At 45.6% G+C, this 25,242-nt stretch overlaps 1 protein-coding gene across 5 annotated transcripts in view; it reads right to left on the bottom strand.

Annotated features, from left to right (window-relative positions):
* LOC135550500 (neurofibromin) overlaps positions 1 to 25,242 on the bottom strand; it is an 80,144-nt gene extending 54,902 nt beyond the window's left edge. For all 5 annotated transcript variants that reach the window (XM_064981375.1, XM_064981377.1, XM_064981379.1 and 2 more), the window contains exons 1-29: positions 24,983 to 25,242; positions 18,578 to 18,721; positions 18,394 to 18,477; positions 14,920 to 15,110; positions 12,052 to 12,158; positions 11,846 to 11,913; positions 11,247 to 11,322; positions 10,445 to 10,602; positions 10,184 to 10,357; positions 9,918 to 10,046; positions 9,673 to 9,747; positions 8,837 to 8,968; positions 6,966 to 7,091; positions 6,557 to 6,670; positions 6,391 to 6,470; positions 6,118 to 6,241; positions 5,632 to 5,878; positions 3,837 to 3,910; positions 3,633 to 3,716; positions 3,148 to 3,489; positions 2,832 to 2,971; positions 2,596 to 2,718; positions 2,377 to 2,460; positions 2,157 to 2,273; positions 1,849 to 2,030; positions 1,310 to 1,521; positions 906 to 1,067; positions 569 to 672; positions 143 to 278 (exon numbers count right to left, since the gene is read on the bottom strand). In XM_064981375.1, the coding sequence (XP_064837447.1) occupies positions 143 to 278; positions 569 to 672; positions 906 to 1,067; positions 1,310 to 1,521; positions 1,849 to 2,030; positions 2,157 to 2,273; positions 2,377 to 2,460; positions 2,596 to 2,718; positions 2,832 to 2,971; positions 3,148 to 3,489; positions 3,633 to 3,716; positions 3,837 to 3,910; positions 5,632 to 5,878; positions 6,118 to 6,241; positions 6,391 to 6,470; positions 6,557 to 6,670; positions 6,966 to 7,091; positions 8,837 to 8,968; positions 9,673 to 9,747; positions 9,918 to 10,046; positions 10,184 to 10,357; positions 10,445 to 10,602; positions 11,247 to 11,322; positions 11,846 to 11,913; positions 12,052 to 12,158; positions 14,920 to 15,110; positions 18,394 to 18,477; positions 18,578 to 18,721; positions 24,983 to 25,042 (3,849 nt within the window). In that variant the 5' untranslated portion in view covers positions 25,043 to 25,242. The remainder of the gene's footprint in view (positions 1 to 142; positions 279 to 568; positions 673 to 905; positions 1,068 to 1,309; positions 1,522 to 1,848; positions 2,031 to 2,156; positions 2,274 to 2,376; positions 2,461 to 2,595; positions 2,719 to 2,831; positions 2,972 to 3,147; positions 3,490 to 3,632; positions 3,717 to 3,836; positions 3,911 to 5,631; positions 5,879 to 6,117; positions 6,242 to 6,390; positions 6,471 to 6,556; positions 6,671 to 6,965; positions 7,092 to 8,836; positions 8,969 to 9,672; positions 9,748 to 9,917; positions 10,047 to 10,183; positions 10,358 to 10,444; positions 10,603 to 11,246; positions 11,323 to 11,845; positions 11,914 to 12,051; positions 12,159 to 14,919; positions 15,111 to 18,393; positions 18,478 to 18,577; positions 18,722 to 24,982) is intronic.

Genomic DNA, 25,242 nt, shown 5'->3' with positions numbered 1-25,242 from the left:
TAACCACCCTGGAAACAGAAATGGTGACCACTGCAGAAAAAGCTCAGATAATTCCTGAGATTAAAGGAACCCTGTCAGTCAGATGAGGGTTTCCAGTCGGTGGAGTGGGTTCGAGTTGGGACTTGAGGGGTCTAATACGTACCTGGAACAGGCAGTGACAGACACTGCGCAGCTGAGGGGGGAACTCTGTGGAGGAGTTGATGATGGCCAGGAAGAAGCGGTTGGTGATTTGCAGCAGGTTCCTCTGGTTCTCCTCCAGGATCTCACTCTGCTCTAGCCTGCAGCCGGAGACACGGAACCAGTCAGCCATAACCAGAGGCACGGAACCAGTCAGCCATAACCAGAGACACAGAACCAGTCAGTCATAATCAGAGACAGCAAGAGAGCATGGGACAATGCAACACTTCTTCCATATTGCCGAGAATCTTAACATTTTCCAAAGGTCCTAACTGAAATCAAAACAAGCAAATTATCAGTTAATTGACAAGCAGTGCTGTCTTGGTTTAAATAGCACAGCTGGAAAAAAAAGTGGGTGAATGAGTTGAATAGTGTCTGTGGGGTAGGTTACCTGGTGGGATCCACCTCGAAGCTGATGAGCTGCCACTCTGGGGCAGTGATGACCCCTCTGAGGAGAGGCTCCAGCAGCTTCTGCAGGTATGTGGCCCCATACACCTGAAACAGCAGAGGGAGGGAGGGGTGGACACAAGCATAAACACACTGACAACCTAAACTAGAACTCATTTTAGAAAGCAGGCGCCATGCGTTTTTGAAAGCCTAAGACCATATTGTGTCATGACCCTTGTCAGAGAGCAGGTATTTTGCATAGTCGTAAAAGAGCTCAACCACACTTTCTTTCCTGGGTTGATCAGGACAGGACTGGGCACCTAGCCAGTCATGTTGTGTACCTTAAAGCAGAAGGTCATGATCTTGCTGGCCAGACTGTTTCCTCTGAACAGAGTCTGCATGGAGTCTGCCAGCTCCACCTCCTTGGAGAACATGTTCCACAGCAGCTGGTAAAGGAGGTGGCGCGAGTCAAACAGAGTCACCAGCACCCGCGCCAGCTCATCCTGACAGGGGACAGGAGGGGAGAAAATCACTTACAGAGATCACACCGTTAGTGACACAGCGCACACTCCGACACCCACAGTCTACACATCAATAACACAACACTGACATTCATATTCACACCTATGAACAGTAGGAAACCATTTGTGTTAAATGTTATTCTATTTACACTGCCAGATCTAACACCAGGGTCAAGATGATAGGTCACACAGAAAGGACAGTGTGTGGTGAGTAGACTGCATACCCATTGGGAGCAGGGCACTACGTTGGCCAGAGCCATGGCGATAGGCAGCTCTCCCTGGTCTCCCATCATGGTGACCAGCTCTACCAGCCTCTCGAAGCGGTCTGCCAGCACCGTCTCTGCCAGTGTGTCAAACTCTGTTCCCTGCTGCAGGATCTTAGTCAGCACCTCCATGAAGGTGGCCCGAGTCTGCAGGTCCTTATGGTAGCCCAGACCTACACACACACACACACACACACACACACACACACACACAGAGAGAGAATGCAAGAGAGCGCACAATAGGCAAGATAATGCATTTCTCTTTATCTTGGACAAGAGGGAATATCATTGAACATGGGCAAGTATCGTTTTAACGACCCTACACTAATGAGGAATTAGATGTAATTCACAGAGATCCCATTAAAGCCACTTCCACTGTCAATCTTCTTTCGCATGTGCAGTGAAGCACTTTAAAAAACAGGGACACATGAAGCAGCCAACCAAAGAGCGAGCCCAAGTTTCATTCCTGATAAGTTCCTATGTTAGGCTTCCAGACTGACCGATGGAGTGCATGAGGCCGCTGTCCACGTTGGCGTTGAGGAGGTTGGACATGGCCAGGACGGTGCAGTGTCTGAGGGAGGCCAGACGTCGAGACATGCCCCTCTTCCTCCCTGCCACCTGCTGCCCATCATCCTCCACCTCACTGCAGTCATTCAGCAGGTTCATGAACAGGGTGAAGTACCTGGGAGGAGGACACACACAATCACTACAAAGCTAGTGGGAGTAATGATACCAGACTTTGCTTTCTGGAGAATTGTGATGTACAGAAGTAATAAAATGCAATAGTAGTAGAGCTTGGCTGGCGTACTTGAGGAAGAGCTGGGACTTGGCCTCCATCAATTCCACTCCATCTCCCTCCTCAGGCTGGAGGGGCAGGCCAGCTAGCAGAGACACCACTGCCTCCATACTGGCCTGGTCCAGGTCCCTGTAGATCACACAGCACAGGGTATAGATTAGGGGTTAGAGGTCATGTTCACATCAGGTTTGTGAGGGGGGTACAATCCAAGCAGGGGGTAGTAGAACAGTACCTGGTAAGACACTTGATGTCATCGTCAGCCGCTTGGTTTGAGGTGCCCATCACCCAGTCTGTCAGGTACTCCACCATCTTGTTCCTGCCAGGGATGAATGGACATTGCTTTACAGTATGTCAACTAAATGACACGTTTTTTTTATTACTCCGTATCAATATGTTGCAGTAAATCTGGACAGTACAGTTGGACAGAGTCAAAACTCCAGAACATTCTCACCTGAACTTCATCTCCTGGCAGAAGGACAAGTCGTCTCGTCTCTCCATCATCACCTCCACCAGCTGGCACAGCTTGGTCTTGATCTGGATGGCATGCACTATGTTGCCTAGGATACGCACATACCTGCCAACAAAACACAGGGCATGTGGAGGATGAGAGTGGGCAGTGGGCTCACAGCAGCTCAACAACATTCTCATGGTCGGGATAGAGGAGAGGACAGGAGGGGTGGCATTTACCTGACCAGGTTGAGCATCATGGTCTCTATGCTGGCCTGTCCCAGGTGCTCTGAGCTGCCCTCAGTGTGGTTGTCCAGTAGGTTCTTCATGATGGCGATGGTCTGCTCCACAAACTGGGTGTTGGTGTCATTGATTGGGACCTAAACAGACACAGAAAAATATATATTTTACCACAAAAGCTAACAAAGACAACAGTTACCTTCTCCATTCCTTCAGTGACATTGGATATAAAAGGTACAACTGGTGTGATTATACTATGACAAACAGTTAAACGATAATGTTTTCTAAGCGTGCATGTGTTTGTGTGTTCTCTCACCGGCCCCTGTGCGTCGAAGAAGCGGCTGATGCCGTTCTTGAGTTTGTTGAAGAGCATGGGGTAGAGAGCCGGGCTGAGCTCTAGGCCAACTAGGTCCTTAATATTAGTCCGGATCTGAACACCCTTCTCATGGCTGCACACCATGAGGGACAGCAGGCGGTCCAGGAAGCGGCCCAGGGGCGTCTCCGTGTTCCCCTCACAGGAGCCCATGGAGATCATGGAGCCTTTCCTCTCACTGAGAGGCCCCATGGGGGGGCTGTAGGTGGCCAGGCCTGGGGCACTGCGCTGCTGCAGACACACACCTCCCAGAGCACACAGGAAGCCCGTCATGTTGATCCACTCCTGGACACAGAAGCAGAGAGAGAGGACCAATGAGAGAAGGCAACAGAGAGACAACATCAATCCACAACCAAATAATATGTGAAGTGTATTTTTGATTTGCATAACAGGAATGCATAAGAACAAGGTACTGGGTGTGTGCTTGCCTGGCCATCCTCTAGCTTAGTTTTGGGATGGGTGAGGATTAATTTGGTTGCCTGCTCCCATTTTGCATGCGTGTCTTCCCATGCCTGTGGGGAAGATCGTAAAACAAATGCTGAGTTAATATCAATATCGTGCTCCACAAACATCCTTCCATGATTGAAGCATCATGGTATGAACAGGAACACAGCAGCAGGCCACTCTTTCACCTCTTTGTTTCCTGCAGTAGGATGTTCGATCCTCCTCAACAGAGCCATCACTCTCTTCTGCAGGGCTGAGCGGCCTGAAAACACACAAACACACGATGACAGGAGCCTTCACCTCGCTGACAGCCCCAGCACACACACACACACTGCTGCTGTCTATTAACTATCCTATTGCCTAGTCACTTTACCCCTACCTATATCTACATAGCCATTTGAATTACCTCGTACCCCTGCACATCGACTCGGTACTGGTTCCTCGTGTATATAGCCATGTCATTCTTTACCTGTTATTCACTGTGGAATTATTATTTTATCTTTAAATCTGAATTGTTGGGAAACTGTAAGTAAGCATTTCACTGTTAGTCTACACTTGTTTATGAAGCATGTGACAAATATCATTTTATTTGAGCATCATGACCTGAGTTCTCATGGTGGGACTGTCCTCTATAGCAGTGGAGGTTCCAGCGAAGAGGAAGGGGAGGCCCATCCTCCTCAGTGAATTTCAGACAAATTAAAACTGAAACATTACAACGGTTATCCTTTTTTAGATAAAACTATACTAAATATATTCACATCACCAAATCATTGATTAAAACACACTATGTTGCAATGAAGGTCTACAGTAGCCTCGGCCACACTCTGTAGGGTAGCACCATGGTGTAGCCGGAAGACAGCTAGCTTCAGTCCTCCTCTGGGTACATTGACTTCAATACAAATCCAAGGAGGCTCGTGGTTCTCACCCCCTTCCATAGACTTACACAGTAAGTCGTCCTCCAACCTATCAGAGCTCTTGCAGAACAAACTGACATCATGTCCACCCAATCAAAGAATCAGAGAATTAATTTAGAACTGAAAGCATAAGCTACAGCGAGTTAGCACTGCAGTGCATAAAATGTGGTGAGTAGATAACTCAAAGAGGAAAAACAGTTGAAGAAATTTCTTCTAAAATAAAGGAGACGTAAGAGAGCGAGCGAGCTACATTTCGTAATATTTTTTTCACTTACTTAGCTAGTGATTGCAGCTAGCTAGTTTAGCCTACTCAAACATGGAGGGATGCTACAGTATGTTAGCAATGATGTAGGCTGCGGTTAGCGTTTATGGTATGGATGTTTCGCTTGGAAAAAGCTAATGTGTTGTGCACTCTAGTCCACAAGTGAAGGGAAAAGGTGGAGGAGCGCGCGTAGGAATTACACAACGAGCAGATCATGCTGTTTGTATGTGGCAGCTATGAAAGTGAACTGTGTTTGTGTGTATTCGTTCCACAGATTCTGTTGAAAAACATTTTTTAAAACGGAAGCAAAGGGAACCAAACAGGGATAAACATACCTGAATTTTCCCAACAGAAACTCTCGTTTGCAACTGTTGGACTAATGATTACACCCAAGATCAGCTAGATGCAGGCAAGAATGTGCAAGACGGTATTGAACGTGTCACTGTCTTGATTACTTACATATTTCTCTTGACCTATGCACCTACGTTGTAAACTTTTCATAGTGTAGGTTGTAGCAACCTCATGGTGGGTATAGGGAAAATTTGAGTATCATGTAGCTGCCTAAACCTATCAATGTTACATTGAGCTAAGTGAATGGAATATGAATAACAGTCATCCAATATGCTGTAATAGAATAAAGGCCATGCTCATAAAAGTTAAATAATCGTCCTCCCTCATCTTAAATGGCACCGACCGCCACTGCTCTAGAGGTACAGCGCCATCATTTCTCCCCAAGGTCCCTCTGGATTATTGAACTGACCCAGACGAAGAAATCTTAGGTCATTAGCTTGTGCGTTCACGACTAACCTGTGGACATCATGTTGCTGACGGAGGCAAACTCGATGAAGGTGTTGTAGTTGGGCAGGATAGTCTGTACCGGGACCTCATCCACGCAACAGCGGACCTCAGCCTCCTCACACAGGTGTCTGAAGCAGGACATGGCCACTAGAACGGCCTCCATGTCAGGGCTCCACAGGAACATGTAGAGACACACCTCCAGCTTGGTCTGGGCCTGTCTACAGATGGGGATGCCACTGCCCACCGTGGCCCGCTCCTGGGGGAGGAAGACAGGACAGAGGGTTAGAACAGAGATCTAAACGAGGTCACGTTCAGGAGGGTGTTCAGAAAGTATATAGAAATGTCATACATAGAGCTGCCATTTTTCCCAACTCTGCATGACAGAAGTATATATCTGTTATACAAAGAATATTCCTGAACATTATACAATGCTGTGCCTTCCTGGATGAGACACAGAGGTATAAGGAATACATAACACACAACGCAGTAACCTACCTTGTTCCTGAGGAGGAACTTGTTCCTGCAGATGAGGATCTCCCTCAGCCACTTGAGGATCTCTGTGCTGTTGATCATCTGGTGGCCAACCAGCTTCTTACAGATGAAGAAGAGGACCTGAGAACTGTAGGGTAGAAAAGTCAATCACAGTCAACTTGGGTGACCATCTCTGCTAACCAATCAGCATCAATCAACACTCAATTTCACCTGGCATCTAATGTGGAGGATCACGCATAAGCAAAGGTGGTTAAACAAATGGGGCATTTATGCTACCTGATATCCCAGAAGGTCTCAATGGGAGCATCTGGGTTCCACAGCTCTATGGTCTCAGGTTGATGCAGGACCAAGAGGGCCTACAAAAGGAAGAGAATCTATTAGCCACTGTGGCAAATGTAACCATAATGGAGAAAAAGGGGAGAGAGAGAGAGATGGGGCTCACCTCCATGGCCTCCTGTGAACACTCTCCCATGTTGGCCAGAGGCACCAGCTGCACCAGGCCGGTGATCAGCTCTGCTGTACTGCTCTGGATCTCCTGACCCTGCTTACCCGGGTTCTGACACACACAAAGCAAACATACAGCACACACGTACACGACTACACAGCCATGTACAAACATGCCAAGAGTGGCTTTTCCAGACCAGTCTGCCTATAAGTCTTTGATTTAGAAAGTCTTAAACTGGTTTGGGATTTGCAGTCTCTAATTAACCATGATAATCCCTTAACCCAACACAAAAAAATGCAGAATTAAAGGATAAGTAAAACTACTGTGTTAAACAGACCATCCTCAAACAGCAAAACACACATTACTTTAGGTCTGCTGGCCAGAAATAAACAGAGTAAATACTAACATGCAGCATGAGTTTAGGGTCAGAGTGGATGAGCTTGACCAGGGCCAGCAGGAGGCTCCGCGTGTCCAGGTCTGTGGTCTTCTCCTTGAACTTCAGACTGGTCATCTTCTCCTTGAAGGTCAGACTCTGAAGGGAACAAGCAGTAGAGACTGGCTGTGAGCAGGAGCATTCATTCAATATAAGGGGAGTGGGAAAAAAGGAGGGTAAGGAAAACGTGGAAAAGGGAACGAGAGGAGACAGAAACAGATGCAGAGTCTTCTGTAATCAGACAAACAAGTTCCCTCCGAACAGAGACCCACAGCACAGGGATCAGGAGAGCCACCAGGAGAGAAGGGATCAGGGGTCAAAGATAAAGAGGGACTGTTTCATGAGGGCCCTTCATGGGTGGGCCATGAAACAGGAGGTGGGCAACCAGACTGACAGACAGGAGCATGGGGCCATGACACACAACATCAGGACATGGCAAACCCAGATTATGGATGAGGAAATAATAACCAACTCTAGTAGAGGTGGAAGGAAATATTCAACTATGCACCAACACAATCTACAGGCCTCCATTTCTTCACAGGTGATGAGATCCCAACCAAGTATCCATCCATAGAACCTAGTATGAAGGCATGTCAATGCTTAAAATAAAAGAGATGAACCACCCAAAGACAGTGTGCGAGTGGAGAGCCCAGCCTCAACAGGCTGAGAAGCATGCTCCAGCAGCTAGCCTAGCATACAGAAGAGGGAGTGGAGGACCCAGCCTCAACAGGCTGAGAAGCATGCTCCAGCAGCTAGCCTAGCATACAGAGGAGGGAGTGGAGGACCCAGCCTCAACAGGCTGAGAAACATGCTCCAGCAGCTAGCCTAGCATACAGAGGAGGGTGGAGGACCCAGCCTCAACAGGCTGAGGACCCAGCCTCAACAGGCTGAGAAACATGCTCCAGCAGCTAGCCTAGCATACAGAGGAGGGAGTGGAGGACCCAGCCTCAACAGGCTGAGAAACATGCTCCAGCAGCTAGCCTAGCATACAGAGGAGGGAGTGGAGGACCCAGCCTCAACAGGCTGAGAAACATGCTCCAGCAGCTAGCCTAGCATACAGAGGAGATGGAGTGGAGGGAGGAGCCGGAGGCAGGCTCACTTCAACCAGAGCACAGAGGAGGTGGAGGACGACAGGGGCTCTCTCTTATCTGTGGTAGCCTGAGGGTGGGGTCAGGGGTTAGAGGTCAGGGGGTCAGCTGCAAAAGGTTCAGGAGGCGGCGGCTTGGGGAGTGGAAGGGGTGGCAGTTATACTTACAGCAACAGATGCCCACTGCCATGCAAAACAGTGACAGTGACTGTGACAAGTTGGCATCTGAGTGAGTGAGCAGCAGCAAGTTCAAAATGAAGGAGAAGGAAAGAACGAGGAAAGAGAAAAGAAGCACCACCAAGTCAGTGATGTCAGAGAGCTCCCTCTGCAGTCCTCCACCTCCATGAGATGACTGAACCAAACACACCGATGACAGCGAGGTGACACACGCCCGTAAACATACTCACACATTCACATCAAAGGACAGGGACGTGAGGAGTTATCAGAAATGTTCAAATATTCTCCCTGCATGACTCTCCAGTAGTGTCTGGGCTGTGTCAAATGGACAGGAGGATTTGTCTCCTGTTGCTGTGGATCTCCTGGTCTCTACAGTTCCTCCATACACAGTCACTGCTGTCTGACATTCATTAACATCTCAGCACATCCCATTCCGGAAAAAACAATCATGCACACTCACACACCGATAATATTTGGGGTTTGTTGAGCATGTTTTTGTTTCCAAGAGTGTGTGCTGTGTTGTGTGTGTGGTCAGTCTGCGCACAGACGGCGAGGGTGTTTTGCTGTGTGAACGTCTTACCGGAGTCGAGCGTAGGGGAGCGTGTGTACTGCAGCCCCTCATCACGTGGCCCAGTGTCTCAGAAAACATGACCCTCAGCTCTCCTGAGTAGCAGTACACAGCGTCGATCTTCGGCCACCAGTCCAACGGAGACTGCAACAGAGGAATGGACCGAGGGTTAAACTCAAGGTGGGTGTTTACGGTTGATTAAGGTTGGGTGTTTACGGTCTTGTCCCAATCCAAACTTTCCCAGATAACATGGGGCCTTCAACCCAGGAGGATTTTTTGGGGTGGTGAAATGGACTTCTTCAGTTAGCCTGGAGGGGAGAAATATGGTGTCTGACATCTCCTATATGGTACCCACCCAGGCATACACACAGGAATACAATCAGCCTCTAACTTCTGCTCACAGACAGGAAGTGCTTTGGGTAAGGGGGGAAAGAGAAAGACCAGTAATACTCCCACTCCATCACTCTTACACACACACAGTCTCTCAGGCACATGGAGAGCTAATAAAAGGGCTCTGTATGAAACCTGCCCTCAGGCACTTCCCATTGAAACACACACACACCACATAAGTGTCTGCAGCACTTCCTCTCCCTGCATGGCTCAGCCAGAGTGAGATGGTAGTCCATCAAATGCTGTGTAGTAAAGCCCAGTGTGTACAGAATGTGACCCATTCCTACAGTAGTGACATCATCTATACCGAGTCACCACAGATAAGGTCACCACTGGTCATTGTCGATGGGCACTGTGTGGTCACTTTTATATACTTTGGATGGTGCCACTGGACATTAGTATTGGGTGTGTTGATTGATCCCTTCTCTCGGAGTTGGGCCACGACACCACACACTTACATTAGTGATGATTCTGTGTAGGGAGTTGACCAGGACAAAGTGAAAGGAGGGAGGGGAGGATGACGCCAGGCAGACCTATAGTGGGAGAGAGAAATAGAGGGAGACGTTAAATAGAGACGTTGAACAGAGATCAAACACAGTCCTTACTTCAACACACCAGTATGTGCTTAACATCAGTTCATGATAAATGGTTATCAACATTTCTATGGAATACTACAGTCAAGAGGTCCACAGGAATCACAGACCTTAAAGTGCTGGTTGTTGTGGGGATTGATGCGGAAACAGGAGACGAAGCAGTCGATCATGAGGTCCACATCTGCATTCTGGCTTCCCGCCCCTCTGGAGAAAGGCTTGGCTTGGTTGAAGAGCAGGGCCTGACAGGAGAAGGGAGAGACAAGGTAGATAGGATCAGCTGTCACTGGTTATTGCTGGTGACTAAACCTGTATACTACGATAATAATGCTGTCCCATAACAGTGATCATCAGAGGACCATCTGTGGCTGGTGCTCACCTTGAGGTCCACCACGATGGACTGCACCAGGAGGAAGATGACAGAGTGGTCCTCCCAGTTGATGTAGGTGGAGGCCTTGCAGAGTTTGACACAGGCGATGGCAGCACTCTCAGTCAGCTGTTTACTGCCCCCGTGGCCGGCCAGGGCCTTCCTCAGGTTCTCCAGGAACAGTTTCTGTGAGGCAGACAGAAGAGTAGTGTACGAGGGGAGAGTAAGACATAGCTAATTAAAACACTGGTGTGTGTGTGTTTTGTGTCGGACCTTGTTGACCTTGGTGTCCTCCACGGTCTCTCTGGAGAGGTCCTGTGTGATGTCGGGACAGAGGATGAGGAGGATGATCTGCAGTGGCCACACTGCTGCCTTCCTCTTGGCACTCTCAGCAAAACTGTCCACCAGGTCAAACAGCTTCTCTGCACAGTCTGGGAGAGACCCGGCCAGGCAACAACACAGTCAGGGAGAGACACAACCAAGCAACAACACAGCCTGGGAGAGACCCGGCCAGGCAACAACACAGTCAATATCACACAGTCTGGGAGAGACCCGGCCAAGCAACAACACAGTCAATATCACACAGTCTGGGAGAGACCCGGCCAAGCAACAACACAGTCAATATCACACAGTCTGGGAGAGACCCGGCCAAGCAACAACACAGTCAGTCAATGACACAATGTCTGGGAGAGACACAACCAAGCAACAACACAGCCTGGGAGAGACCCGGCCAAGCAACAACACAGTCAATGTCACACAGTCTGGGAGAGACCCGGCCAAGCAACAACACAGTCAATATCACACAGTCTGGGAGAGACCCGGCCAAGCAACAACACAGTCAATATCACAGTCTGGGAGAGACCCAGCCAAGCAACAACACAGTCAATGACACACTGTCTGGGAGAGACCCAGCCAAGCAACAACACAGTCAATGACACACAGTCTGGGAGAGACCCGGTCAAGCAACAACACAGTCAATATGACACAGTCTGGGAGGGACCCGGCCAAGAAACAACAATCTATAACACAGGATTCATCTCTGATTGTAACATTAGATCTCTAACAGCATCCTCACCGGCCATGTCTGTCTGTGGCCTCTGGTACAGCATGGTGAACTCATCAGGGTAGTTCTCCACCCAGTTCCAGAAGGCCTGAGGGAGAGAAGAGGGTTACAGCAACTGCCTGGAAAGCACTGTCCCTATCCTCAACTCACAGAGAAAACTATCAATGCACCAACTTGCAAGGATGTTTCCCTATCCTCAGCCAACTAAACTAATCAGATACTAATGTCACGCTCTGATGACGAGAGATAAAAAACTGTTTAAATGTAAAACTTCATAAAACAGTTGATGTGTTTACACGTCCTCTCAGTGGAGCCACACTCCAGCTTCATGACTGGGGCTTCTGGCGAGCCAGAGACAGTTTGTGTAAACACTAGCGTCCTGACTGCACTGAAGTGTCTCCAGATGACTGAGCAGCTCCATGTAAACTCAGACTACACTAAAGCAGGAGGAGCATGGATACAGGAGGAGAGACACCACTAGGTGGAGACAGTGAGTCTATAGACAGACACTGCAGAGGGCAACACACAGGGCGACACACAGGGCGACACACAGGGCGACACACAGGGCGACACACAGGGCGACACACAGGGCGACACAGAGAGACATTCACCTTCTCTAAACTGTTGATGACACTTAGCTGGGCAGGCTTCTTGAGGGCTTTGAATTTAAACACCGTCTCTGCAGAAGATAGGGAGTCAACACCGAGCATCAATAACAGAGAACAACTCAAAAGAAACAGAGAATCTGTAGCTCTATCAAAATGTGACATCTGTTGTCCTAAATAAAGCAACGTGACTGATAAGTATAGACTTATACCTTGGAGCAGTTTCTTAAGCTTGGCACAGTCCACATTGATGTACTGGATGAGCTCAATGTCATGGACATCCACTGTGTCCTCCGAACACACGGTGAGCTCCTGCAACCTGAGGGGAAACGCAGCAGAGATGGATATTTATTAAAGACGATCCTTGTCACCTCATCAAATATTCACATTCAATAGAATCACAGCATTACAAATCTGTAGATGAGTAGCATCATACACACTGTACACTAACCATCATACATACACACTAGCGTATGGGGAAACCAAACCCAATGGGAAATGTAAAAATAAATTAGGTGGTTCGGTGAGTAAGACTACGAGAGCCTCCAAGAACAAGGTTAAGTAGCAAATGAAGGGTCATAAAGAGCTTTGCCTTCACGTAGCACTAATGACATCAAATACTTTGAATGACTGGGCAATGCTTTTCAAGGTAAAAGCTCTGAAGAGCAAAAGGTGACACTGGAGAGTGGTTGAGGTCAACGCACTCTCCCTGTCCTAACATCGCATAACAAAACCTCATGTTTTAATAACCTATTTCATCAGTCTGGGGCCTGTGAGTCATGGACCAATCAGACCACAGCACAGCTTGGTTAACAAGTGCAGACTGCGACTCACAGACATGATAGATACACGAGTGGAGCAGCACTATTCTCTTCTGCCTCAGAACCAAATAGTACACCAGTACAACGAGAAGGGAGACAAAAGCTGTGCTTTCTAAGCTTCTACAAATAATTCATAAACCCTAGTGGTTAATGGTTACACCAGATGTTATCTCCCCACACGCCTTGTTCAGGCCCAGGTCCTTATGGGGCACGGTGCTCACAGTGGAACATTGCTCCATCAGACACGGACAAAGACCTTCTTTATGAAGGCTGCTGACAGAGACTAGACTCCCTTTATTCATCCTCCCTCCCTTTCTCTCCATCTTAGGTGGGTGACAGAGCTATCGACTCTCTTCCCCCTCACTCTCATTGAATCCCAAAGGCCTGAACTGGTGTACAGTGCATTTGGAAACTATTCAGACCCCTTGACTTTTACCACATTTTGTTACGTTACAGCCTTATTCAAACATTTATACAATTAAAAATGTTCCTCAATCTACACATAATACCCCATAATGACAAAGCAAAAACAGGGTTTTTAGAAATTTTAACAAATATATTAAAATATATATATATATAAGTATTAAGACCCTTTGCTATGAGACTCGAAATTGAGCTCAGGTGCATCGCTTCCATTGATCATCCTTGATGTTTCTACAACTTGGAGTCCACCTGTGGTAAAATGTTATTGATTGGACAAGATTCGGAAAGGCTCACACCTGTCTAAATAAAAATGTCCCACAGTTGACAGTGCATGTCAGAGCAAAACCCAAGCCATGAGGTCGAAGGAATTGCCCGTGGAGCTCCGAGACAGGATTGTGTTGAGGCACAGATCTGGGGAAGGGCACCAAAACCAGACGGAAGCCTCAGTAAAAGGCACAACAGCCTGTTTGGAGTTTTACAAAAGACATCTAAAGGACTCTCAGACCATGAGAAACAAGATTCTCTGGTTTGATGAAACCAATATTAAACTCTTCGGCCTGAATGCCAAGTGTCACATCTGGAGGAAACCTAGCACCATGCCTACAATGAAACATGGTGGCAGCATCATGCTGTGGGGATGTTTCTCAGCGGCAGGGACTGAGAAACGAGTCAGGATTGAGGGAAAGAAGAACAGACAGAGAGATCCTTGATGAAAACCGACTCCAGGGGCCTCCCGGGTGGCGCAGTGGTTAAGGGCGCTGTACTGCATCGCTAGCTGTGCCACCAGAGACTCCGGGTTCGCGCCCAGAATCTGTCGCAACCGGCCGCGACTGAGAAGTCCGTGGTGCGACGCACAATTGGCCTAGCGTCGTCCGAGTTAGGGAGGGTTTGGCCGGTAGGGATGTCCTTGTCTCACCGCACACCAGCGACTCTTGTAGCGGGCCGGGCGCAGTGGACGGTTGCCAGGTGCACGGTGTTTCCTCCGGCACATTGGTGTGGCTGGCTTCTGGGTTGGATGCGCGCTGTGTTAAGAAGCAGTGCGGCTTGGTTGGGTTGTGTTTCGGAGGACGCATGGCTTTCGACCTTCGTCTCTCCCGAGCCCGTACGGGAGTTGTAGCGATGAGACAAGATAGTAACTACTAACAATTGGATACCACGAAATTGGGGAGAAAAAGGGGGGTAAAATTCAGAAAAAGGGAAAAAAAGGAAAATCTACTCCAGAGCACTCAGGACCGAAGGTTCGCCTTCCATCAGGACATCGACCCTAAGCACACAGCCAAGACAACACAGAAGTGGCTTCGGGAACAAGTCTCAGAATGTCCTTGAGTGGTCAAGCCAGGACTTGAACCTGATCGAACATCTCTGGAGAGACCTGAAAATAGCTGCGCAGCAACGCTCTCCAGTCTACCTGGCAGAGCTTGAGAGGGTCTGCAGAGAAGAATGACAGAAACTCCCAAAATACAGGTGTGCCAAGCTTATAGCGTAATATGTAAGAAGTGAGGCTGTAATCACTGCCAAAGGTTCTTCAACAAAGTACTAAGTAAAGGGTCTGAATACTTATGTTAATGTGATACTTCTATACCTGTGTTTGCTTTGTCATGATGGGATATTGTGACTGATAAAGGGAAAAAAACTATTTAATCAATTTTAGAATAAGGCTGTAACGTAACAAAATGTGGGAAAAGTCAACGGGTCTGAATACTTTCCGAATGCAACGTACGTACATTTAGTAACCCATTCTCTATGTGCAGCCTGATGCCTTTCATCTTGGCCTGTTCCTACTTAGAGCAGGTTGGGCTGACAGGAGAGTTGTGATGTGTTTATGGTTAATGTCACCTGGTAGAGATGCGGCTGAACACAGCGTTGAAGTTGTTGCAGCTGAGGGAGAAGAGGACCCCGGAGGCGGAGTTACGGAGCTCGGCGGCGTGCTGGTGGCCCTCGCGGTAGGTGTGGATGAAGTGACAGATTTCTGGCAACAGCTGCTTCACCAGCATGGTCTCGTCCAGACGCATGCAGTCCTTCGGTTGCTGAGGGATGGAGGGAAGGGAGAAGAGGAGGAAAGGAGGAAGGAAAGGTTAGAGGTCAAAAAGAAGAAAACCTTTAAATCGATGTCCACACTGCCCTCTTGACCCAGAGGAGAGAAACCACTGATAGCTGAGGATGAGGATCAAAGCCATCCCACAGAGAGAATGGTCAGTCAGGCTCCAGTGACAAGGCTGGCATCCCTGAACAACTACACCATGGACAGTGCGGAGCACCACTAAAGCAGAGAGAGCACTGCTTAAAAATGAAGTCACACATTCAGTGTTCTCTAAGCGCCTACTTTTCCACTTCATAAATTAAACTTGGCTTCATTTCATTTATAAGGTTCAATTCCCTCGTCAGAAAAGTCTGTATAGCCTTCTCCCACTAGAATGAACGATATACAGTACATCTTCTAGTAATCTATTGATAGAACAGGTCAGTCACAAAGTGAGCGATGACAGGGTAACTGCTGGTTTGTCAGTCTGCTGTCTGTCCTGCCTCTCGGTATCCGTGTTATTTATGTTTGCTGTGATTGGCTGCAGTCAAAATGTATTTTCACGGAGCAGGGAGAGCATGGCGCTTCATTGTCCCCTGTGAGTGAATTTACAAGTCCCATGTAAGTGGTAACAATTAGTTGAAATCCACTTAATTAATGTTTAGCGCAAATTAATGTAATTTATTTAGCGTGTTTCATATAGCCAGCCAAGGAGTCAGGGCGCAAAGGCTATTTACTGTGCTTTGATTGACGACCGAACAGCAAGTGTTTAACAGCAGACTAGTTTATTTTCCTAAGATTTGAAGTCCATGTCGACACTTGCCAGTGAGCGCGAAAGTGACTTGTCAGTGTAGCCTAGTGATGAGTTGTTCACAAGTGACAGCCATTTTTGAACGGATCTTTTAGGTGAATGGAACTGAGTTGGAGAGAGAGATGTTCATTTGGTTCCCTAATTTACATAGTGGTAGGCTACTACTACTTTTTGGCGATTATCTGCAAATAAATTATGAAAACATTTAATTAAGATGTTGAATCCTCACTGCAGGAACAGTATGTAGCCGAGAAAAAGCCTAATTTTGGTCCAAAATACTGCTGATGCTTTCTGTGTAGCCAAGCACATGTTTAACCTGCTTCATTCTTCAAGCATACCTGTAGGTCTATAATGGGCCCCTGACTTCATATAAAATGGGGGTGCACAATCTGTGGGTCATCCCCCTGAAAATGTTGTTTCTCAACAAGGAATCCATGTTTACTTTACAGAACACAACCTTTTGTCTTAGGTTTTTGCCACAATAAATTCAAAGAGTAGACTACACTAGTTTTTCTGACAAATCTACTGCCTTCCCTCAAAGTCTACCCGCAGTGATTGATTGACAGGTCTGACCCCCTACCAATGCTGTGACACACAAGCAACCTGCTCCCTCCCCTGACAAAGGGATAAAGGGATAGTTCACCCAAATTAAGGTCCACAGTCAGAGCCAATAAAATACATAATTTGAAGAACAAACATCGTGGCAATTCATATCTTGCAGTAAAACTAGCAGAAAATGTAAAACAAAAGGTTATCTTACTTAGAAAATAGTCCTGAACATATTAGGGTCAGGACAATACCAGTTTCACGATAGTATCATGGCAAGGAAACAAAACAAGAAGCGGATTTAACTTCTTTAGGAGAATAGCCCCAATGTTGGAAACAAAATCAATGTTGTCATCCAGAGTCACATTTACTTATTTTCCAAGCTTTAGCACAATATTTTGCATACAGCAGGTTTTTAAAGGACCAGAGAGTTGCATGCTTGTTCTCATTTTTGCCATGGAGAAGAATATTGTGATATTGGTCTCGTCACAGCCCTGGAACATACAGGCCTAGACCATATCCAAAACAACTTACAACACACTGAATTCTTACATTTTCTGCTATTTTAAAGTCAGGTGTTTCTACTCAATACCACAACTCATTTCCCCAATCTTGGAGGCAGTCGTTCAAGAATTCAATAATTTAGCTGTGTATTTCAGATGGAATCAAGGCATTAGAATGTACCAGAAGCCACCAAAATAGTTTGTTCTGTATTTTTCCCCCTGGGATCTGCCATTACCCCAGCACACCGTGAGAGGACTGGGGACAAAGAGGGTTCTACTTGGGGACAATAGTGGTGGATCATTAAATTAAATATTTAATTGAAAATATAAGGATTTTCTAATTACTAGTAAGGGTTTAATATGTCATGCTTTTAAATTGACTGGCAGTGACATGGGCAACAAAGTGGAAAGCTGTATATTTAAGCCATATATGTAACTCACGATTATGAATAAATACCATTGAAAAATAAAAATATAGAATAAACAAACAGCTGACTGGAGACGGGGCGGCCGGGCATTGAGTCCGTTTCTGCGGTAGCACGGACTCTTTAAAACGTGATGAAATTTGGTTACTCCTTGCTGAAACAAGCAAGGTGTTGTATAAAATAAGTATTTGGTTGCCTAGGCAGCGCCATTCTCCCTGCTAAGCAGCACATGCAGTCAGGAGCGGAGGAGTGTACAAAATGTGCTTTAAAAAAAATACAAATAAATGTTTTGCTATTCAAAAAATTAGGACGACCGCCGTCATTTGGCTGACCAATAACAGTCATGACCGTCACAGCCCTATGTGTAAATAACTATTTACAAAGGTAAAATAGTCAGCAAAAAGCATTCAGATTTCAAGAACAAGGAGGACTTGAAGAACCCACTAACAGCTGTCCTCCATCCGCCAGTTCCCAGTGATAATAAAAAAATGTTAAAAAGAGGCCGGAAACTTGGAGGCTGCGAATGTGAAGTCAAGATGAGGAAGCACCTGGAAAAGCAATCTTCAGAAGTGGGCAGTAAGCACATCTTTACTGAGGAGAGGAGGGAGAGGAACCAGGGGAATACTGGCTACTAACAGAGTTCACTGAGCCTGAGAGAGAGACAGTACTCAAACACACAGTTCATTTGTGTGGGGAGGGGAAAGGGCCCAGATCCAGGGCAAAGGCCACTGTCCCAACTGAAACAAAACATCTAAACCACAGACAGCCCACCACATCCTATTGTGTTATGCTGATATCCAATGGAAATCTCCTGATTAAAAAAAAGTGTCTTAGGACAGCATGAGAAAATGAAACCAATCAGGAAGAAGGATGAAGGGAGAGTGAGAGTCTGAGAAATAAAAGCAACATGTATCCATCATTTAAAAAAATATATATATTAAGGGGAAGGTTTAAGAGAAAAAATAAAACAGGGTATAAAATGTAGATAGCCTTAATATTCCTCACCCCAGCAAGGCACTTCTCAAGTGTGTCAAGGATGATGAGCTGAGAGAGATACAGGTTCTTTTCCGCAGCCTCCCCAAATATTCGCTAGGGGAGAGGGGAGAGGGAGACATGGTTGAGACATCTGCAACACTGTACATGTCTCTATAGGCTACAACTGCCGTTGCTTGCACGCACACACACTTACCATGTTGTTCACATTCTTCAGTATGTTTGTGAGGCCACTGATCACCAGTGAGAACTTATACTTGGAGATGTTGATCAGACATTCCTTGTTGTGCTCCGTGCTGACTTTGGTGTGAGTGTTCTGTTGGCCCACTTTAACTGGAAGCTGCAGGGGGGGGGGGGGGGGTTAGGTTTATACAGTGTGTAAATCCTTGATGTTGGTGCATTCATCGAAGTTGGTAACTTCACTGTGTCCAACACACATAACCCTAACCACAATGTCAAGAGCATGGAGTACAGGAATAGCCAAGTGTTGTGTATACCATTTCCTGTCAATAAGTTCATCAGAGAGCGCGGTTACATGCACACAACAATACGATTATTGCAGATAGATTAATCTAATAGTTTGTTTAAAACGTTTACATGCCTTGCAAAAATAACCATTTTTCTTAATAATCCTGTTCACTTGAACATCTGAAACCAGGCTACCTTATGGGACTTAAATTTAAAAAAACGTCACTCAAAATAAACATTCTACAACAGCGACCATGTTATTTTTGCAAAGATCGGACATATTAAGTTTGTATGTGGAAACTATTTCCAAGATGCATACTTTCAGTTTTTCCGAACTCACTTCACCCGCGCATACGTATCGATCACACCAACAGCGTCATTGTATACACCAGAAGCACATTCATTCCCAATGAAACACTGCGTTTGCCTTGCAGCATTGCATTGCATTGGCAGTGCATTCTATGTGTATATGTTGGATTTATCAATCAGTTTAATATCGAATGAATCAGTGTACATGTAAACGTACTCAATGTTTTCAAGGAGGTCTGTCCAGGTCTGGGGGGGTGGACTGTACAGTAGGCCTAACTAGTGCATAGGCCTAACTAGTGCATAGGCCTAACTAGTGCATAGGCCTAACTAGTGCATCGCTATAGAACGAGCTAACGGGGGAAAAAATTGTATAGGTAGCATAACTGATTTTTCTTCTTATGTACTACAAGAGTTAAAAAGCATTGGATTGGTGTAAACATAGGCAAAAGTTTCCTTCCATCATATTTTTTTGCGCCACCATCGGCGCAATTCCTTTTAAACCTAAGTCTCGAGATTGACGTTATAATTCTAATTAAAACTATGGCCTGACACGTCAGACTTATAGTCCCCGACTTCCACATCCGGCTTCCTTACATACGGGATCGTCTGAGACCAGCCACCCGGACAGCTGATGAAACTGAGGAGTATTTATGTCTGTAATAAAGCCCTTTTGCAGGGAAAAACTCATTCTGAGTGGGTAGGCCTGGTTCCCAAGTGGGTGGGCCTTTGGCCTCCCAGGCCCACCCATGGCTACGCTTCTCTGCCCAGTCATGTGAAATACATAGATTAGGTTCATAATAAATTCATTTCAATTGACTGATTTCCTTATAGGAACTATAACTCGGTAAAATCATTGAAATTATTGCATTTATATTTTTGATCTGTATAGTAAAACAATAATTGTTCTTATGCAATGGATAGACTGTGTCCTTAGGTTGTCATAAGAAATACTATGTATATTACGTAACACTAGATACAGAACGTCCGACTTTATCATTGGCTATTAAGGAACTCTCCTTTTCTCATGCATTCAGCCACCACCATCCCCCCCCCCGCAAGCCCATCATCCTTTCTTAAAATATTAACATTGAATTATTTCCTGGGAGAAAAGAGGCAATGAGGGACATCAGAAAAAAGGTTACACAACAGCGTAGAATACCAGCACATATGGCCACAAGAAGAGACTAGAGGTCGGCTGATTAAACGGAATGGCCGATTAATTAGGGCCGATTTCAAGTTATAACAATCGGAAATCGGTAAAAAAAAAATTAAAAAAATGATATACCTTCATTTAACCAGGCAAGTCAGTTAAGAACACATTCTTATTTTCAATGACGGCCTAGGAACGGTGGGTTAACTGCCTCGTTCAGGGGCAGAACGACAGATTTTCACCTTGTCAGCTCAGGGGATCCAATCTTGCAACCTTACAGTTAACTTGTCCAACGCAATAACGACCTGCCTCTCTCGTTGCACTCCACAAGGAGACTGCCTGTTACGCGAATGCAGTAAGCCAAGGTAAGTTGCTAGCTAGCATTAAACTTATCTTATAAAAAAACATTCACAATCACTAGTTAACTACACATGGTTGATGATATTACTAGATATTATCTAGCTTGTCCTGCGTTGCATATAATCTGACTGAGCATACAAGCATACAAGTATCTAAGTATCTGACTGAGCGGTGGTAGGCAGAAGCAGGCACGTAAACATTCATTCAAACAGCACTTTTGTGCGTTTTGCCAGCAGCTCTTCGTTGTGCGTCAAGCATTGCGCTGTTTATGACTTCAAGCCTATCAACTCCCGAGATGAGGCTGGTGTAAGCGAAGTGAAATGGCTAGCTAGTTAGCGCGAGCTAATATCGTTTCAAACGTCACTCGCTCTGAGCCTTCTAGTAGTTGTTCCCCTTGCTCTGCATGGCTAACGCTGCTTCGATGGTGGCTGTTGTCGTTGTGTTGCTGGTTCGAGCCCAGGGAGGAGCGAGGAGAGGGACGGAAGCTATACTGTTACACTGGCAATACTAAAGTGCCTATAAGAACATCTAATAGTCAAAGGTTAATGAAATACAAATGGTATAGAGGGAAATGGTCCTATAATAACTACAACCTAAAACTTCTTACCTGCAAATATTGAAGACTCATGTTAAAAGGAACCACCAGCTTTCATATGTTCTCATGTTCTGAGCAAGGAACTGAAACATTAGCTTTCTTACATAGTACATATTGCACTTTTACTTTCTTCAACACTTTGTTTTTGCATTATTTAAACCAAATTGAACATGTTTCATTATTTACTTGAGGCTAAATTGATTTTATTGATGTATTATATTAAGTTAAAATAAGTGTTCATTCAGTATTGTTGTAATTGTCATTATTACAATTATTTGTTTTATTTTTATAAAATCGGCCAATTAATTGGTATCGGCTTTTTTGGTCCTTGAATAATCGGTATCGGTATTGAAAAATCATAATCGGTCGACCTCTAGAAGAGACATCACAAATACACAAAAAACTAAGCTCCTAGCCTCCCATGCATGCTTTCTGTCCAAAACACTAAAACTACACCTACATAATATAAAAACGAAATAAAAATATATATTTGTACACAAGTAAATTAAACTTAAAATCTATAAAAAAATAAATGTAAAAAAAATATATAAAAACACAAAGCTATAATAACCTTGAGTAGAAGAGGCTAAAGGGATAGGGAGGAGTGTAGAGTACTGGGGAAGCCTGGAAAGTGGCTGGGTGGCCCCTCCCAGAGTATATCGTACCACACACACAGGGGGTGGATGAGCTGAGCTCACAGACACCCGCTACGGGCCATGCTCCGCTCCGTAGGAACAAAGAGGCCTTTGGCGCTGCGCCGCTCCCATTTGGGCCACAGCTGCACACCTGCGGCAGTCTGCTGCTCACCCACATACAAACACGCGCACGCACCCACATACAAACACGCGCACGCACCCACATACAAACACGCGCGCACCCACATACAAACACGCGCGCACCCACATACAAACACACACAATTCACAAGTAAGACTACTAATGAAAACAAACACTTAGTCTGCAAAGTGCAAAGGAAGTCAAACTTGACACAGTTTTGTACTAAGACTTCTTATAAGTATGCTAAACATATAAAGGTATGGAGATTGATGTGGACACACCAATCCCAACCATCCGACAGGTCCAGAGGAGATTCCTCACCTATAGCAGGACCTAATACCATGTCCTCCAGCAAAGGCCAGAGGTCACCATAACAGACCCGAGAGGGGCTGCTCCTCTCCTGGCTCAAAGACATGTGTATGAAATGAGAGTCCCGAGACTTAAGCATCTTCCCTGCGAACACAGAGTATGGCTTGTTGACATCTATATTCAGGCCAGGCCAACAGACACAGGGACACTTTGTTTCACTGGCACAGTCAAATTCCTCTAAGGTCAATCCCTTTCCTAATGAGTGCTTTGGCACCAGCCAACCGGGCACAGAACACAAAGAGGGGAGGAGAGGCAGAGTACACTTCCCTAGTCGACATAACGCCAGAAGATACACAAACGCGGTTTAAGACGTTTTTCCTGAGTGCTGCCAACATAGAAACACTATTTAGGCGAGCACAGAAACACCATTAGGAGATATTTATGAGCTTCCATCGAAGATGCCATCTAAAAAAAAGACATGGCTCTTCACTTGGCTGAGCTTCTCTTTCCAGGTCAGGGCTTGTAAAGCAGCATCAGGGATCAACATCAGATTTCCAATGAAAAGGTCAGAAAGACTTCATGCTCTTTCCTTAGGAACTTTGGTGTTACAAGCTCAAGCACAATACATGCAAGCCCTAGAATAAGACAGTATTATTAGATAATACATTGTAGTGCATCATTTTGGAGCTAGCAACACAAGCATTTCGCTACACCTGCAATAACATCTGCTGAATATGTGTATGCGACTAATAACATTTGACAAATAACTTGTTTACACATCAGGGGGAAAGAATCTGCTTTGACTGGAATCCCCTTCACACACTACATTATTCTTGAATTTCGCACGAGGAAAGAAGCCTAACTAACATTGGATTTACAAAAGTGAGGGTTGGATTATTTATATGGTAATAACATCCAATTGTATTTGCTTTACTTTTATTTAACTAGGCAAGTCAGTTAAGAACAAATTCTTATTTTCAACAACGGCCTAGGAACAGTGGGTTAACTGCCTTGCTCAGGGGCAGAATGACAGATTTTTACATGGTCAGCTCGAGGATTAGATCTTGCAACCTTTCGGGTAACTACTCCAACGCTCTAACCGCTAGGCTACCTGCTGCCCCAATGCTCTGCTCTGGCCTCAACGAGTCAAGCTCAAAAGGAAATGTGATACAGCATAACGTCACAGTCGAGGGTTGAGCTGCTAATCTCAAAACTGATTCTGACAGAAAGCCGTCTCAATCCAACCAGAATCCAACATACAAAATCCTCTTTAATGATTACAAAGTGGTATCAATAGGCTTAACAGCATATTAGGCCTGATCTCCATTAAACCTTCATCAAAGTGCAATGAGCCACACCCAGCCACCTGGCCTTCCAAGCACAACTACCATACCTCGTTCAAAGGCACTTAAATATTATGTCTTGCCCATTTACCCTCTGTATAGCGCACATACACAATCCACGTCTCAAGGCATAAAAATCCTTCTTTAACCCGTCTCCTCCACATCTACACTGATTGAAGGTGACATCATTAAGGAATCATAGCTTTCACCTGGTCAGTCTGTCATGGAAAGAGAAGGTGTTCCTAATGTTTTGTACACTCCGTGTATACTGCAATATACTACAAACGTCACTGATGAGAATTACACAGACTTGCTCGGCCTACACATTACAATGTAAACACGTTACATTACAATTTAAACAAGGATGATACAATGAAATCACTGCTTTGCATACAAGCCTAATACTGTACAACCATAGCCCATACGGCATCATATAGGATAGCTATGATGTACGAGAAGAAAAATGAAGATATTGGTGAGATTTTGTGAGGGGAGCAAAGTAGATCAATAAATTCATTCAGAAAAAGCTTCGATACCCATCATCACCAATGTTTCCCAATGCAATGGATGAGACCTGCTTGTCAGTCTGCATAGAAAAGTCCACAGTCCACACACACACTGTTGGCTAAACAAACTGGACGCAGCTAAAATAACACAGGATATGACTAGCTAGCAGCTACTGTAATAGCCAACAGGCTATAAACAAACTATTTGTGGTATAGACAAACAATTTGATTTGTAGTCCAAGATGGGTTACTATGTAGGTAAATGGAAATTGAATTTGCACATGAATTACTGGACACTAGCTTCAGGTTGACAAATTGGATATCAACAAAGCTCGCAGTGGCTAGCTTGCTATCTATAGTTAGCACAGTGTTACTGGCAGAAGCTGAATGTATTGCTAACCAAGCTAACAACTCACTGCTTAAGTCTACATCTAGCTAGTTCTTCCTTTTCAACAGCGAAATGCGTACTCTGTCGACTCCTTTGTTTATATAGAGAGTACATCCTCGTGGTATTATCCTTATGAATTTGAAATGGTATCTCAAATGTTTGGGACAAATTTGCCATGTGCTATTTCGCCCTCTGTCGCTGTCACTTGCTCCCGAGTCCTGTGTATGATGATGCGGCTCTGCAGGAGCGGTGTGTTGAACGAGCTAGATCGGCACAAAACACACCAGTCATGACAGTGCAGCTTTCTTCAAATGATCCCGTCGCCAAAGCCACGACCTCCATGATGTTACAGGGACAAGGCAGAGGCACAATGTCTGATACGATGTGTTATTCTTACCTGCTCGTCGAATCTACTAATTACGGCCTGAACCCATTCCACGGGTTTATGCGCCGCCATGGCCGGCCGGGTGCGAGCCGCGATGGGCCACCTGAATTATCCGTATAAATAATGATTCCTCTGCTATTTGCAACCAGTTAATGCTCAAAATCCGATGTTGATGGGGTTATTTTTCTTTATTTTAGCAGACACACCACCATGTCGCCATGACAGTACCGGAAGTTTGAATCCTCCTTCTCAATGAAATGAAGCAGGCACTG

The sequence above is a fragment of the Oncorhynchus masou genome, chromosome 12, assembly GCF_036934945.1.
Source record: "Oncorhynchus masou masou isolate Uvic2021 chromosome 12, UVic_Omas_1.1, whole genome shotgun sequence".
Taxonomy (NCBI): domain Eukaryota; kingdom Metazoa; phylum Chordata; class Actinopteri; order Salmoniformes; family Salmonidae; genus Oncorhynchus; species Oncorhynchus masou.
This window is presented reverse-complemented; position numbering and strand designations above follow the sequence as displayed.